Source organism: Salvia splendens, chromosome 21 (assembly GCF_004379255.2).
Source record: "Salvia splendens isolate huo1 chromosome 21, SspV2, whole genome shotgun sequence".
In the NCBI taxonomy this organism is placed as follows: Eukaryota; Viridiplantae; Streptophyta; class Magnoliopsida; order Lamiales; family Lamiaceae; genus Salvia; species Salvia splendens.
Window position 1 is genome coordinate 26,374,486 of NC_056052.1, and position 17,456 is coordinate 26,391,941.

Consider the following 17,456-nt stretch of genomic DNA (forward strand, 5'->3'; position numbering starts at 1 on the left):
GATTTTCTTGTTTACAAGGCAGGCGGAACAAACTAGTTTACACATCGATCAATAAAACAAACTGCCTTTCCAAACAACCTTGCATTTCATTACAAACAGTTTGGTTGTTTGTAGTTTGTAGACTATGTAGTTTTCAAGATTTGGTAGCTGTGTTTTGTGTGTTATTGATCACAGATTTGTGTTGAAACTGGTGTTTTAAGAAGGGAAGCTGACATGGCAGCCGCGGCACGGCTGCTCTTCTGCTGTCTGCTGATTTTCTCTATGTATGTTGGAGTTTTGTATGCTGCGACTAATGCAAAGGATGGTAAGAGTTATCCTTCCAAACAATTTCAACTGTGTGAGAGATAAAGTGAGATATCTCCTTAAAACAACATTTTGTGTGTGTGTATGTGTGTGTAAGAGATCTCCTTAAAGCAACATTAAGTTTGTGTATGTGTGTGTGTGTGTGTGTGTAAAGGATTTCCTTCCAAACAACATCTAGTTTGTGTGTGTGCGTGTGTAATAGATATCCTTAGAACATCAAGTTTTTTTTTTTTGTGTGTGTGTGTAACAGATTTCCTTAAAGCAACATTAAGTTTGTGTGTGTGTGTGTATGTGTGTAAATGATTTCCTTCCAAACAACATCAAGTGTGTGTGTGTGTAAAGGATCTCATTCCAAACAACATCAAGTTTTTGTGTGTGTGTGTGTGTAAGAGATTGTGTGATTAGGTGACTAATGCACAAGATAGTGGAAACCTCTCCTTCCAAACAACATCTACTGTGTGTGTGTGTGCCAAATTTGGATTTCAATTTTCACAAAGAATATTGGATCATAGTTTTGTTGATTCTACACTAATTCATAACATAATCTGGTTCATCATTCATAAAGAAAATATGTTCCTAGTTTTGATCATGTCCAAAAACATAGGATCATAGCCAAAATGTGTGTTTCTTGATGCAGCTGCTGCTCTAAGATCACTAAAAGACGAGTGGACCAACACTCCGCCAAGCTGGGACAGCTCGGGTGATCCGTGCACATCCTGGGACGGCATTGTCTGCGACAACTCATCAAGGGTCACTTCACTGTGAGTCACTGATCCCAAAATGTGTCAAGATTTGCTCACACTGTCCTAATTTATTGGCATAACTTGCGTCCAAAATCTTCGTCTCGTTCATCGTGTTTCGTACGCAGAGAACTTTCGTCAATGGGGCTAACAGGAAAAATGAGTGGTGACATAGGACAGCTAAGTGAACTGCTCTCACTGTGAGTTCCTTTTCTTACATCTGCTAAAAATGTCATAAATCTGTCTCAACTTAACTATTCGGAGCTGTTTTTCACAGAGATCTGTCGAACAACCTTGGCCTAACCGGCACCATCTCTCCACAGCTCGGAAATCTGAAGAAGTTGGCTATTTTGTAAGACAAAAACACACACACACGAATCTTGATTTGATCAGTTCTTCAAATATATGCATATCTCTGCAGGATGCTTTCAGGGTGCAGCTTCATGGGCAGCATCCCGAGCGAACTAGGAAGTCTTCCCGAGCTAACTTTTCTGTAAGAAATCAAGATTCTTTTCAAGTACTAGTTTTCTCATGCATCAAATGCAATGTCTGATTTTCTCTCTTTCATTGGAAGTGCACTGAATTTCAACAACTTGAACGGAGAAATACCGCCTTCTATAGGCCAACTCGCGAAGCTAACTTGGCTCGATCTGTCAGACAATCGTCTCACAGGACAGATCCCATTCGCAACAAGCATTAGTCCAACCCCAGGCCTCAATCAGCTCAAAAACGCGAGGCACTTGTGAGTTCTAGAACCTTCCAAAATCCAAACTAGCTGCATTTTTACTTCATTCTTTCATCTCAAGCTTATGATGCCATTACATCTGCTGCAGCCATTTCAGCAACAACCAGCTTTCTGGTTCCATCCCAGAGCAGCTCTTCGGTCCAGACATGTCATTGATCCACTTGTAAGTAATTAACTCATGTCCTAAACTTTACATCTTTTTTTCTTGATTTTTTGTTGGTTTCAAAATTTGGCAGGCTCTTGGATGGGAATCAACTTTCAGGAACGATTCCGACTTCATTAGCAAGTGTTCAGACACTCGAAGTTCTGTGAGTAGAAACACCGTCTTCTGATCACATAATTTCTTGCATCAGTTTCAACTTTTCTTGCACAAACCACTTGACTACGATGTTTCTTGAACTTTTTCAGACGTCTTGATCGCAATCGCCTCACTAAATCTGTCCCGAGCCTCAACAACCTCACTAATCTCATTAACATGTGAGCAATTCTCTCTCCCAAAATTCACATCCAATTTTTTCTGACATTGATTATGGATACAACTAAATATGCAGGCATTTGGCAAACAATCAATTGTCTGGTTTATTACCAGATCTAACCGGAATGAACTCCCTCACGTATCTGTAAGAATCTCACTCGTTATCCTACGATCTCTCGAAGAAATTCCCATAACTTGTGGTTTTCTCAGGGACTTAAGCAACAATACTTTTGATCTAACTGGATCTTCAGCATGGTTCTCCACTTTGCAGTCAGTAGCTACTTTGTGAGTATTTTTTTACAAAAACATAAGCATTTAATAAAATCAAGATCAATATAAACCTGATTTAATAAAAATGATTTGATTACATAGAGTGATTGAACAAGGGTCCTTCAATGGAGCAGTGCCACAAGAAATCTTCAGCCTACCTCAAATTCAGCAAGTGTAAGTCCAAAAACAGATTTTCTTGAAAAACAATGAAACAAAAAAATGATTTCAACAAACATTTTTAATCAACAGGTTCATGAAGAACAATGCATTCATAGAACTAAACCTCAGCGCCAACATAGGCGACAAGCTTCAGCTCGTTGATCTCCAAAACAACGGCATAGTTCAGCTAGAACTCGGGACTGAATTCACCAAAACACTCATGTAAGGCCACACACCTCTTGATGCTTATTTCATCTTAACATCGCTCATTGCAACCGTTTTTTTCTCCTGCAAAAACAGGCTTTTTGGGAACCCCGTCTGCTCCAACAATCCCAACCAAATCTACTGTCAACTCCAGCAAGAGGCGAAGCCATACTCGACCAGCCTCACACTCTGTGGCATGGCAAAATGCGACTCAGATCACCTCAAACTCAACCCTGAAAGCTGCACCTGTTCGTATCCATATGCAGGGATCCTGTACTTCGTAGCGCCCTCTTCCCTGGACTTATCAAACGCCACACTGTTCCGTTCCTTGGAAACGAGCCTCACAGTGAGTCTAGGCCTATCAGTATCTCTGCAGAACCTCTCTTTGAACAATGAGAATAATCTTCAGATGCAGCTTGAGCTATTCCCTAGCGACGACAAGTACTTCAGCAGATCGGAGATCAGGACAGTCGCGTCTGCTCTCGGCAGACGAACATACAAGGCGCCGTCTGAGCTGGGACTGTACTACTTCAGACCATCTGAATACATCTTTGATGGTAAAATAAACAATGAAAATTGGTCTCGAGTTAAAAAAATGTTTAGTTATAAACAGAGTTTGTGGCTGCCTTTCAGATGGGGGGAGGAGAGTTCTCACCACCGGCTCCATAGCCGGGATAGTGACAGGAAGCGCGGTTCTGGTCCTCATGCTCGCTGCATTGGCTGTGTACGCAGTTCGCCAGAAAAGGCGAGCCGAGCAGGCCATGTCTATGTCCAATCCATTTGGTAAATAAATTTGCACAATATGCATCACATATTTTATGTTTCACTTTCTCAAACTCATTTTCATGTTCAGCCTCTTGGACAACCGGTGGGAGGGATACGGGAGGGGCTCCACAACTGAAAGGGGCACGGTGGTTCTCCTACGAAGAGGTCAAGAAGTGCACCACCAACTTCTCAGAGAGCAACCAGATAGGCTCTGGAGGCTATGGCAAGGTAAACTCATCTTGTCAAATTACTGTATGGGGCCGGGCTGTGCCTTTACACTACTGAACTTTGGCTGTCCCGGCCCAGTGGATCATATAGGCCTGGACTGGGCTGAACTTATTTGGCCTAAAAAATTCTTGAATATTCTCTACAGGTGTACAAAGGAGTTCTGAGTGATGGAGTGGTAGTTGCAGTGAAGAGATCCGAGCGAGGATCCATGCAAGGAGGGACAGAATTCAAGACAGAAATCGAGCTGCTGTCGCGAGTTCATCACAAGAACCTCGTTGGCCTTGTCGGATTCTGCTTCGATCAAGGAGAGCAGATGCTGGTATATGAGTTCATGGCTAATGGAACGCTCCGTGAAAGTTTATCAGGTAGCAAAATGCAAGATATATCACAAATTTTTTTCTTTACCTTGGATAAAATGCACAGAAACACGGGAATATATTTTGGGGGGGCTCGAGCACCCCCTATTTCCCTCCAAATATTTGAACATTTACTACAATGCTAAAATTATATTAATCAGTCTTGTAGTATTTAGTACTATGAGGCACGATTTGATATAGTATTATACGTGATGTAACACGAAAATATGCTATAACGTGCAGGAAAGAGTGGGATCCAATTAGACTGGATGAGGAGAATAAGGGTTGCATTGGGTTCAGCTAGAGGATTGGCCTACTTACATGAACTGGCGCATCCTCCAATCATTCATCGCGATGTGAAGTCGACAAACATCTTACTAGACGATAATCTGACGGCTAAGGTTGCCGATTTCGGGCTGTCTAAACTGGTTTGTGACGTTTCAAAAGGTCATGTTTCTACTCAAGTGAAAGGCACTCTGGTGAGTACAAAATAAGACATTTATTTACTTTTTGCATATTAAGATCGGTTTTTTTTCTTTATTTGAAAATACCCATAGACTGAGTCTTCTCAATGCAAAAAGGAGATTATTTCATATTAACATTATATACCTTTGTAGGGATACTTGGACCCCGAATACTACATGACCCAACAGCTAACTGAGAAGAGCGACGTCTACAGCCTTGGAGTTGTGATGCTCGAGCTCATAACCGGCCGTCAGCCGATAGAGAAGGGCAAGTACATCGTTCGCGAGGTGAGGATCGCGATGGACAAGAACGACGATGCCCACTACGGACTCAACGATAAAATCGACCCAGCAATAAAGAACAGCCATGATCAACTCATTGGGTTCCATAGGTTCCTCGAGCTGGCAATGCAATGCGTGGAGGAAGCTGCTGCGGATCGTCCCTCAACGAGCGAGATCGTGAAGACCCTCGAAGCTCTGCTGCAGGCCGAAGGCGTGAACACGAGCTCGACATCCGGGTCGTCCTCAACCTCCTCGTCACTCACGGAGTTCGGACACGGCAACGGCGTACGCCAACATCCATACGATGACTCTCTGGCGATGAAGGATGGGGCGGAGAGTGAATCCTTTGGGTTTGATAATAGGTATGCACTTGTTTCAGTAGTTGAGCCAAAGTAAAATGTTAATTTTTTGTCTGCTTTAATAGAACTGAAAATAGATATGTTGTACTATAAATTTCATTTATCTTGTGGTCTATTGATATACCTATTGAAATACTGTGGAAAATCAGAATCCTAGGTTTGGGAATTCTGTAATCTTTTCTCTGATCAATAAAGCTTATTTTTTCTTCTTCTGGGTGGGAGAGTAGGGCTGTAATGCGACCAACTCGGATCGCGACCAATTTTGGAACCGCTGGCTTCGGTTCCAAGAGAGATGGAACCGTGTCTAACCCGACAAAACAAAAAAGTAATGGCAGTTTTGGTTTCTGCTCAAAACCCTTGATTTTCACGGTTTAACTGTTTTTTCCAATAATCTATATTTTCCCCGTTTTTGGGAGAAAACCGGCGACTAACCACATGTTACGGTTCCGAATATTATGAAAAGCATTAACACGAAAAAGAGCAGATATAAAGAAATCTAGGATGTCACATATCCTTCTATTTATTAACTGATAGTTACTTCTCAGAGACATACACCACAAATCATATACAAAAAAAAAATTACAAAATGAATTGAGCAGAGACAGAAATCATGCTTCAATTTTGTAACCTATAGAGACATCAGTTGTCTAAAACCATGCTAATGTTTATCGCGCAATCTTGAGCGTAACAGTTTCCTCTATATGGACGGAGAAGATATAAAAGAACCGCCTTCAAGTTTCGACATCAGCCTACTGTCACTAAAACTGCAGCAGTTCATTAAATCTGATAGAACCACAAGATTATTTGCTGATTACCAGAGATTTTGCTTTATGGTTTTCCATCTTCGGCATTTTCATCGTCTTCGGATCGCTTGGCTAACTTGACAATATCTTCAACAAGAATTTTCCCATCTGTGTCAAGAACAGGAGCATAATTATCAAATCAAGCAGGAAAGATCGCCCCAAATTGACCTCGTGACATACCAAACAAAATGTGAGGGAAAAAATAGCACTAGGAGGATTAAAGTCCGGATTTTATCTAATTTGGGGATGATCCAAGAAAAAGGTCCCCAAAATGGGAAACTATTTTTATGTTTACAATTTTGGGAGAAACTCAAGAGTGCTGTGCATTTCTCCCAAAACTGTAAACATTTGGGAACCTTTTTGGCCTTTTCTTGGATCTACCCCAAAGAAAAAAATACCATTAAAGTTCAGATGAATCAACATAGTAATATTTCTGTTCCCAACCAGAATAATACTATATCGACTGTAGTAGCTTTGAGCTATTCTGCACAGTCAATACGAGATCCTTACGTCTCCACAAAAGAATCAAGCATGTTCGGCAAATTTTAAAATACTCTTTTCAAAGGGAGGAGTAAGGTGGGGGCAGATTGGGGAAGATAAGTAACACAACTGACCTCGATCCTTCGACAATTTGCTGATAAATTCTTGAATTCCCTCCTTATCTAAGGTAGCTTTGAGGTATGTGGCAGCAGATGCAACCTCCTCTGGAGTTACTTTGCCATCATAATCCCTAGCCATAAAAGTTATTCATTAAAATAATATAAACAGCAAAAAAATTAGCTTCACCAGATAGTATTATGTCAGAGAATGATTTTTCACATATGGTTCGTTCGAAGACAATACGAATAATAAAGCAAGATATTTATCAGAAGATATTTTGTACTCATTGTAACAGCGAAATGAGGAAAATGCTCTTATAATGATCCTCTGTAACTTTAAACACTTGATCAACACAGAGCTTTCAATAAATACTTATATAGCTTCAGTATAACCACTATGGTAAAATACCTATCAAGCAACCGCCACCTATTGCCAATTTTGGCATCTACATCATCAATCTCCTTTTCAAGCTTTTGGAGCATAGCATCAACCTACACAGCACAAGGCACCAACAAATATGTGAGAAAACTTCTAGATCCACACAAACACCCAGCTATCATGGAAAAAATAGAATATAGTAACGCCGATGCACAGGTCCAATAACTATCAAAGGAGGGAATCATAAAGTACAGCAACAAAAATCCACAAAAGTTATTCTTACCTTATTTATGAGTGCTGAAGATACTTTATCGCCAGCTGCTTTCTCAGCATCATGATCAATTTCCTCTCTAGCTTCTATATATGCCTTTTTAGCTGCTGCTTCTCCATCAGTGCCCTCTTCCACAATGTGGTTGTACAGCTCTACCTGAAGATCACACATAAATGAGTGATAAACTGAAAGATTTGAGAATCAAGAAAAAAAAATGGGTTTAACTTGACATAAACAAAAGAAAGCGAGGATCAGGAAATGGAGATAATAAAGATGAAGATTAGAGCAGTAAAGAAGGAATGTATGGAATTGAAGAGTGAATAATTATATTTGCAATCTATACAGGTCCAAGGTTTCATAACATATTAGCCGTTTCAAGAAATTATTAGCAAATATCAATATTTACCTCTTTCTGGACAAGGCTTAAGAACTCTTCACGCTCCCTGGTCACAGACTGACAAAAGCAAAGCAAGTCATTCATTTATGGCAATCTGCTATATGAACCGGCCATAGCATCAGGCCCTCACTGAAAGAAAAATGGCACATACCGATGCAGATGCTAATACAGCCAATGCACGACTGAGCTCACTAAGTTGTTCATCCTTATCTAAAGTTTTTGACTTCTCGCGTTCTTGTACTTCTTTAGCAGTGGCATCTACCATCTCTTCCAAGGCCACATCCTTCTGCTCTTTGACAGATTCCTTCAACTTGCCCTGCTCTTCCTCCTCTTTCTCTTCTTTCTGTTCCTCCTCCTGTAATAAAGAACTTCTTATTAGTAACCAACAACCAATGAAGCACATTCTAGTGAAATAGTCTGCATGATTAAACTAAAACATGATAAATACGAGGAATATGTATAATTAACATCGGATGTTAAGAAATGGGAGTAAGGCAACTTATTAGACGAATTATCAATATCTGTTTGCTATAGCTTACCACTACATGCCTACTAAAGGGTAGTTCCAAGGAAGTTAGGTGCGTCAGTGAAATATATGACATATAGTAAATCTAAATCTACCACATGACAGATCATTGTGTATGAAAAACACTGGCTTTTGCATGATTGTAACAATAGATGTAATATTAACACACTGAATAGATTTTCACAGATGGACTAATCATCATTATACGAGCAAAAGATAGACCAGGGAAGTTATGCAGTCACATGCCAGCTGTACCAACCAGGCATTGACAACATGACACACTATTCTTCTTTAACTACAACTGAGAGCAGCAAAAGTAATAACTTGGATGCTACCTTGATTAATTCTTCTTGCATTTCCAAGAACTCTAACTTCCTCCTCCTTTCTGCGACAGAGTCTTCAGATGGCAAAGATGTTATACCGACAGTGTCCACCACCTCATCAGGCAGAGATGAGAGTGTCGCTTGGACAGCTTCCTCTGGCCTAACTTTACCGGAGACACTGAATGCTCTGTACCGGAGTGCCAAAAATATAAGAAAGGTTACCAGTGGTGGAATTTATAAGGCCATATAGGCAGTGGAAATTTAGGTTACCTAGACAGAATTAGTAAAGAAGATGGTACTGAATGATTGAGAGATAAGTCCAGCCAATCTTGAAGCTGCAAAGAAATAAAAAATAAAAAATAAAAATTATAAATTCCAAATTCCAGTCTGCAGGTCTAGGATACCTTTCATTGGGTTTTATCCTAATTAAATTAAATATAATAAAGGAGGAAAACTCATGCTAGCATGTGTAAAACAGCATATTGAGCATGATTTCAAAGAAAAACTTAGGTTCCACACGATTAAAGATAAAGAAAAATTCCAAATAAAAAAAAGATAGAGCATGGTAGTTTTTGTGATTGTTTGGAAGAAACAATATAAAGTTCTATGGACATATTCTTATAGCAAGAGTTTAAAGAACAATAAGCAACTTGTTTTCTCATTTCTTCAACTGAGAGAAGCCCAAGCAATCCACGTTCTCGACATGCTTGGCGGAGCTCCTCTTCTGAAAGAGACTCTATGCCCTCAGCTTGGATCATTTTATCATCAGTCTTTATCCTGCAATGAGAAAACCAGATAGCTTTAAAGTAAATAATCTATCAATAAACTCTATACTATTGTATCATGTTTTTTGATTAGAATCATGTAATTCCATCAGAAGCAAATAAGCTGCTCTACAATAAATTCCAAGATATTTCCTTAATAACTGTTTTACAGCTGACACTTAGAAGCAAGATTTATAAAATACTAAAATAGACAACCAAAACACAATAGTTTGAATTCCATGGTGTGTATACACTTGTGTTGAGTATTATAATCAATAAGTAACATCCACGAGGATAAAAGGAACTTTATACGTTATATTATACAAAATAAAATTCATGGAAGCTCATAAAATTAAACAAAACCAATCCGAGATTATAGACAGACAATCTGATGCTGTTCTAGAATACTCGATCTGATATCTAAAAAAGGTGAAAGTAAAAATTGCTTCAAGCAGAAAAAAATATGAATTAAAAACGCTAATGTACAATAAAAAAATTGAAGCTATAATAAAGTAACTTACTTCCGAAGCCTGTCTCGGAGCATATACCGTAGATATGCATCAGTACCATAAGTACTAATTCCCATATATTTGCACATAGTCATAAGCCGTGGCCTGCATCCATGTGGATCAGAAGAAACTTTATCATCAAAGCATTGTGCACACCAAATAATGCCTCAGGTTATAAGGAAGAGAAAAGCACCCTGAACTGTGCGAGTTAATCAGTAATTACCTGCTGATGTTATCCAGGGTAAACTCATCATTAAACAACTTGGCAAAACCCAAAATTTCTTCATTAGTAACAGGAGCTCCTTTCCTCACCTGACCAAAATAAATTGTGAGGATATTACACTTAATCATACATAGGTAAAAAAACAAGTTAAAAGAAAGCTACCCTAGAGTAAGCAGTTGTTTTTCCTTGTTTGGAAGACTTTTTAATATTCCAGTTTAAGAATAAAATGCATATTGGCTTCTTACCTTGCTCATAAAATCATCAAGATCCTCCGCTGTTTTCTTTACATCTCCACTTCTTGAGCTCTGAACTTCCTTTGCCATTTCTTTAACAGTCTCTTGAAGAAACTTTGCATATTCTATCCTTGCATTGAGCCTCTTTTTCAGGGCCTCCTGTCAAATGAAGATTTCAATGATATTATGATACACATTTGTAAGTTTGGAAATAAATAGTCTGATGGCAGAATAAATTAACGCACGCCTGAACCTAAAGTAATTCTAAGTTTGGAAATAAGATAAACTACAGTCTGAAGGCAGAATAAATTAATGCATGCCTGAACCTAAAGTAATTCCCAAACAAAAAGAGAGGGTATAAGCAGACAAATTTAAGTAAGTAATTTCGAGAACCAATAAGATTTCCCGTAAAGTTCCATAGGCTGGTTAAGATCATCAGTCTATAAATTCTGTAAGGAAAACACGCTATAGCATAAAAATGAAGGCTCAATAAAGCATTTTCACACCTCCTTGCTCATATCATAGCATTACTACCATTGGAATAAGAAAATTGTGTAGCTCTCAGCCAACTTTTGTATGGAACTACATTTGATTTGACGTACCCCCATATATTTATGGATGCGTCAAACAAAACAGAAAAAAGCACATTCCCGTTTGGACATAGTTATAAGAAAATTGACAACTGAGAAGTTTGCATGGGTATCAATTTAAAAAAAAAACAGTGTACAGAAAACTAAGAGATTCCCCTGTTTAAAATCCTTTTTTTATCAATTAAGTGTAAGCTAGGGACAGACTGACAAACAGTGTCTTAAACCAATTGAAAGATACTAACTCACCAAAAGGATAAACAATAAAGGAGGGTCTGGTTGATCAGTTCAACCAAACATAAAAGAGAATGTCAGACAGTGAAGAGCTATTCTACTTAGACTAGTACTACTTTACCTGTTCTTTCATCTTGTCCTGGAAGGTTGATGGTAGCATGTTTGGAAACAGTTTCAGGAACACAGGCAGCAAGAGCTCCATGAATGGAACTAGAATGAAGACAGCAAAAGGAACTAGCCTGAAAATGTCTGCAGTTGTTCGTGTTAGTTGTTGCCTCTCCCTCCTGGACAAAGTCTTCCCACTAGCAAGTTTTAACAATAGCCTTAAGCTTATCCTAACATCAACCCATAGTAGCTTCGTTCCCAACCAGTAATGCTGCATTGTAGATTTAAACTCGTCCTTCCAGTGCCGTAACTTATTTGCCCAGTCTTCCCTATATCAAGAGGAAATGTAAGAGACAATCACGATAAATTTTACTAGACAACAAGAAAAAATGAATCTAGATTACCGGCTCATTGCAGCAATAGCTCTCAAAGCTGGACCAATTCCTAAAAGGATAGCCCGCATCTTTTTGAGTATAAATTTCTCGCCCTTTGAAGAATCATGCAACTGCTTCTCTTTAGCTTTAGCTTTGGCTTTCACGGAGCTTAAACCTTCAACTGCCTGATCACATTCTTCTGGTGAAGGTTCTTTTTTCGGCTTAACAGATTCTTTTATATTATCACCACTGTCTAACTCAGTCTTACCAGCTGGAGCAGTTGAAAGATGACGAGCGTACTCTATTGTCCACCTAAATCCCAAAGGGTTAACTTCCCCATGTACTCCAATCTCCCGGTGAAAACTTGGAACTTTGGAAATATAATGGCCAGCATACTTTTTTGGCAGAGTTCGCTGTGCCATTCGTCTGGTTAGAGAGTGAGAATCCTCTTTCTCACGGTTATCTGAATAAGAAAGAATCACAGGACAGCTCCCACACTGTGAATCAGGAGCGTCCAACAACCTCCCATGGTCATTACAGACGAACCTTTGAGCTAAATAATGTGGCCGCTTGACAGAATCAAGCAGACACTTTCTCTTTTGCAATATTGCTCTTGAAGCCATAATGCACAAAATATTAATATTAACTACCAGTGCATATCCAAGCACATTCCAATAATTCTATAACTGGAAGATTCACGGTCGTCAGTGTCAACTGCATATCATAGATATAATCAGTAAAAAAACACATTTATGTATTAAACAAGTCTCTTTAACACGAGCTGTTAAAGAGCTTCTACATAAAAGCATACACCCCTATCAATTCTCTTGTCATGCCCACTAAACATAATTCAAATTCAATCTTATTACGAAAAATTCAACATGCATTGGAGAAGACATGTTCCAAGTTGTTAACACGACAAATATGCCTATAGCCGTGCTCTTCAATCTTCATAGATAATACGATGTCTTTCACGAACAGTCCAACTTCTAAAATATTCAGCTGTTTACAAATTTTTACCAATTCAAGGATATACGTTTCAGTAAATTATACAGTCACCTGATTGCTTCATTCAGAGATAGTGTTTCAGTTACTCCAAGATTCTGTCTCAAATACGAACTCATGTCGAATAGAGAATTGATAACACAGTTACGACCAATCAGGTAAAGATGATACATAAATCAGTATTTTCTAAACCAATTGCAATCGAATATAGAGAGTTAAATTCCTAATTCTTCTTATTTTTCAGCTCCAGACAAAAAAAGGCAACAAGTTCGCATTTGGAAAAGCTCGTAAAACGACAAACATACAATACAATTCAATTTCCTTTCTACGCTATCATCAATGCATACCATCACATATTGGCAACAATTCAAGCTCAACGAAGATGAATAACGATGATCAATCCAACAAAAATGCCTCGCAGAAATCCAGAAAACGCGATAAACAAAATGAAAACATTTGCGCAACACTAGGACGCGAATAATCCGTCAGTAGTCTGAAAATAGAAATGGAAACTGGAATATTCGAGAAAAATTCAACGATAAATCCCTACCTCGCAATGCACGCTGACGAGACAATCGACCAAGAACAAGCGAACGAAAATCGATACTACTCTTCGATTCTCTCAACCTTTTCAATCAGAATTTCGGTAGAGATTAGGAGCGATATAGAAGCTCGAATGAGCTTAGAGCATCTCCAGTGGGCGGACATCCCACTCGGACATCCAATAGGACATCCCAAAAACACCTCCTGCCACGTCACTAGGACATCCCACCCCACTGCCACATCACTAGGACATCTCATGCATATCCGCCCTTCCCATCGCCCTTCCCACTAGGACATCCCGCAATAAAAAAATCATAAATTCACAAATAAAACAATTTACGTTTACGGAAATAAAATTTGACCGAGAATACGAACGGGAAAAATTAACAACTTTATCGGAAAAAACATACATGATTCGAAAAAAAAAATTACACACTAATAAAAAAAAAATTCATACATTATCACGTCAACCCCTCCGAGTCCAAACCTCTTCGATAATATCCTGCTGAAGTCGAATATGGGCATCTGTTTGCCGCATGTCGGCAAATGCACGCAGCCGCTCGACCTCTCCATGAGGTACCCCCATATTCACATTCGCGGTGGCCACGCCGTGACTTGGACCTGCACCCGTATCATCTTCATTGGTCCACTGAGTCAGTTCCGCAGCTTCATTTTCGACAATCATGTTGTGCATTATGATACATGCGTACATGACATCGCCGATGTTGGGAATATACCACTGCCGTGCAGGACCCTTCACTACCGCCCACCGACTCTGGAGCACACCAAATGCACGCTCCACATCCTTGCGCGCTGCTTCCTGACGGCTCGCAAAGTATGTCTTCTTTTGTCCGGTCGCATGCTTGATTGACTTCACAAAGACAGGCCAGTTTGGGTATATCCCATCTGCCAAATAGTACCCCATATTATGCTGGTTGCCGTTGGCGACGAAACTGATGGCGGGACCAACGCCATTGCACTGATCGTTGAACAGGGGCGACGACTGGAGAACGTTGATGTCGTTGTTGGACCCGGCGACTCCAAAATAAGCATGCCATATCCACAACCGGTAGTCAGCTACAGCTTCAAGGATCATCGTGGGATGCTTGGCTTTGAAGCCGGTAGTGTACATCCCCTTCCAGGCGGCGGGGCAGTTCTTCCACTCCCAGTGCATACAATCTATGCTGCCCAACATCCCAGGGAACCCGTGCACCGACCCATGCATATCTATCAGCATCTGGCAGTCTTCGGGGCTCGGACTCCGAAGATACCGCTCCCCGAATATCGCTCTCACGCCCGCGCAAAAATTTTGCAGACACTCGACTGCTGTGGACTCGCCAATGTGGAGGTACTCGTCGAACATGTCGGCCGCGCCTCCATACGCCAGTTGTCTGATTGCGACAGTGCACTTCTGCAAGGGCGTGAGTCCGGGTTTGCCAGCTGCATCCTCTCTGATCCTAAAAAACAGGTATCTACTCTCTAAAGCACCCACGATGTGCAGAAACAGCGGACGATGCATCCTAAAGCGTCGCCGGAATAAGGCTTCCCCAAAACGCGGTTGCGGAGCGAAGTAGTCCGCATACAACCGAATATGTGCAGCAATGTGGTCACGGGGTACTTGAGTTCGACGATGGATCGGCCGAGGTACCGCCGCCTGCTGCCGCCGCTGCAACCTCTGTTGTAGCAGCCTCTGTATAGCACCTGAAACAACAACCTCCAACTCATTCTCGCTATCACTTTCACTAGACATTCTAGATATACTTGAGATTATAGATGTAGAGAGAGAAACTTGTTATTAACGCAAGTGGTGCGAATGAAATAAAATTCAACGAGTCGTATATATAGAGTTTCAAAAAAAAAAAAAAAAAAACGGGACGTCCGACCGGACGACCGAGTTGAAGCCACAGTGGCGGACGTCCGCCCGCCCGTCGCCGGGATGTCCGAGGACACCCGACGTCCTCACGGGACGTCCGTATCCGACCTCCGACCTCCCAACGGCGGACGTCCCGTCGCCCTTCCCGGTGTCCGACCGGACGTCCTACCGGAGGGGCGCCATAGGAGATGCTCTTAGAGCATGAGACTGGGTATGGAGTTGTCAGCTGCGGCGAACAGCGTACAACCAACAGAATGCGCGCTTCCGGTGTTGTACCTTTGCTACTCCTATTAGAAAAGTCAAGTGTATTACTGTTGCAATATTAAATAATAAATACATTATGTTTTTCTTTTTTAGTCTATAAAATTCTAACAAACTCATGATTTTTCATCATTTCATGTGTGGTTTGTAAAATTAATAGTGTTAATTTAACAATAGAAGTTGAGTTCACTGAATAAAAGAATAACAATGGTGTTATTAAAATATTTAAACTATCGATTTTTAAATAGGATAAATAAAAATCATATCTAAATTTGTATTTTAGAAGCTAATTGAAAATTATCCTTTCGTGCGCATGCACGATACAATGGCATCACAAAAGGCCCAGTTCCTACATTAATAAATCACATTTTTTTATGTTTTCGATTAAATGAGCTAGTTTTTTTTTTTCAAAAACCAATCATTTTATTTTTTATTTTACTCATTTTTTAATGTCTGTTCTATTCAATCTCAAATTTTATTACGTCAATCTTTGCTAATTTACATTATTCTCTCGCAACATAACTCGATATCATTACTTTACATAGTCTCTTGACAAAAATATCTTGATTAGCTTGACGTAAATAGAGTATATTATTATCTACTAGTATGATAATTCATATGTCCATAAAAACTAGTTGCATTTTTAAATGCTAGTTTGTCTAGCAAAATTAGTCTATTTTATATATAAAGAAATTTCATCCACCATAGTTTTTCTTTATCGGTTTTACTTTATTTACAATATCTCTATATTTCTATACTTTATAAATTAGGCATTCGTCCACCGATAAGCTTTATTTAACAATTTATATCACAACATCGCATATAAACTTATTTTTATACAAAATGAGAGGTACATTGATAAGTTCCAACATCAAGAAATGAATAAATATCTAAAATCACGAATAATTTCAAACTGGGCCTCTTTTGGAAAGAAAAATAGTATAGTTTGGGTTGTAATAACCGGTGTACAAATTCTCTTCTCAAAGTTGGGCCTGGGCCGCTATGAACTACTACCAAAGAGTAACTATAAATTATTCATCATCTTCAATAATACCATAATAAGTAATCAGTGTCAACATTAATCCCTTCTTCCGAAATTTCTCAATCCAAATAGGTCAAAACCTACGGTAAACATTAATGTTTTATAACAAATAAATTCAAACGTGACACAATAAATACATATCTCCTTACTTAGAACCAAAGTGAAAAACTTTAATATGTGACTGACTTCAACAACATAACTAAGACGCTTGTAAAATTACAAATGATGCAACAACAAACATTCTCAAATTCGAGAAAACATTAATTTCAAGCTACTGGAATTTTGAACCGTATTCCTAGATCTCGTATCGGGCGTGCCTGTCACATACCCTAACAGGTTGATACGTTGCCCACATCTCCCGAGCAATGACAAGAGAATTGATAGGGGTGTTTCCGTTAAGATAGTTTAGGCACGGCTAAAGCTCGTTCATGCATTGTTGTTGTCGAGCACCCTTAACGCTTATCATAGCACATAGGCACTCCGGCATTGACTTAATAACTATTGCTGAGCTAGATCGGCACCCTTAGCGCTTATCATAGCACATAGGCACTCCGGCATTGACTTAATAACGTTATCGAGATTTTGGCAACAACTATCTGACAGTCGGGTGTTTCCGTTAAGATAGTTTAGGCACGGCTAAAGCTCGTTCATGCATTGTTGTTGTTGCACTTGTGCAAGATTTTGGGAGATGAACATAGAGAAGATTATTGCAATCTTCAATACATAGATTTGATGCACTATGTTCATTTTTTTGTTTTGTTTTAGTTTGTATGATCTGATCAGTAATATTTTTGGTTGATGTATGTGCATATATATATATATAGTATTTGATGTAGAATTATTAGGTGGGTTTTGGTGATCAACATGTAAATTTTATTTGTAGGTGACTTAGAAATTACTAGTATTTAATATACTTCAAGAAATGTGGCTCTAGTTGTGTGGATTATTACGTTCAACTACGTATAATAGGTTGAAATGGAGGCTATTTGATTTTAATATAACAAATAATATAGAACACTGAGAACAAAAGGATATAGAACTTTCTATATTTTCAT

At 39.3% G+C, this 17,456-nt stretch overlaps 2 protein-coding genes and 1 pseudogene across 3 annotated transcripts; 1 reads left to right on the top strand and 2 right to left on the bottom strand.

Moving 5' to 3' along the window:
• Positions 1–5,485, top strand: LOC121783418 (leucine-rich repeat receptor protein kinase HPCA1-like). The gene is made up of 19 exons (XM_042181485.1): positions 1–304; positions 941–1,064; positions 1,172–1,243; positions 1,321–1,395; positions 1,465–1,536; positions 1,618–1,785; positions 1,877–1,951; positions 2,025–2,096; positions 2,197–2,265; positions 2,340–2,408; positions 2,474–2,548; positions 2,636–2,707; positions 2,783–2,914; positions 2,993–3,453; positions 3,530–3,679; positions 3,750–3,889; positions 4,035–4,254; positions 4,489–4,724; positions 4,863–5,485. The coding sequence occupies exons 1-19, from the start codon at positions 214–216 to the stop codon at positions 5,385–5,387; spliced, it is 2,898 nt and encodes a 965-aa protein (XP_042037419.1). The 5' UTR covers positions 1–213; the 3' UTR covers positions 5,388–5,485.
• A 352-nt stretch (positions 5,486–5,837) lies between these two features.
• LOC121783293 (mitochondrial proton/calcium exchanger protein-like) lies at positions 5,838–13,388 on the bottom strand. Of its 2 annotated transcripts, none has more exons than XM_042181320.1 (15): positions 13,233–13,388; positions 11,708–12,391; positions 11,320–11,632; positions 10,390–10,536; positions 10,145–10,233; positions 9,934–10,026; positions 9,299–9,425; positions 8,919–8,983; positions 8,661–8,835; positions 7,951–8,154; positions 7,809–7,856; positions 7,415–7,558; positions 7,162–7,244; positions 6,768–6,883; positions 5,838–6,261 (listed from the first exon to the last, which is right to left on the bottom strand). In XM_042181320.1, the coding sequence occupies exons 2-15, from the start codon at positions 12,298–12,300 to the stop codon at positions 6,179–6,181; spliced, it is 2,280 nt and encodes a 759-aa protein (XP_042037254.1). In that variant the 5' UTR covers positions 12,301–12,391; positions 13,233–13,388; the 3' UTR covers positions 5,838–6,178. The 2 variants fall into 2 exon arrangements, with proteins under 2 accessions (XP_042037254.1, XP_042037255.1); XM_042181321.1 differs by lacking the exon at positions 13,233–13,388 and adding an exon at positions 13,030–13,052.
• A 3,256-nt stretch (positions 13,389–16,644) lies between these two features.
• Positions 16,645–17,148, bottom strand: LOC121784444 (annotated as a pseudogene).
• Between the last annotated feature and the right edge of the window lie 308 nt (positions 17,149–17,456).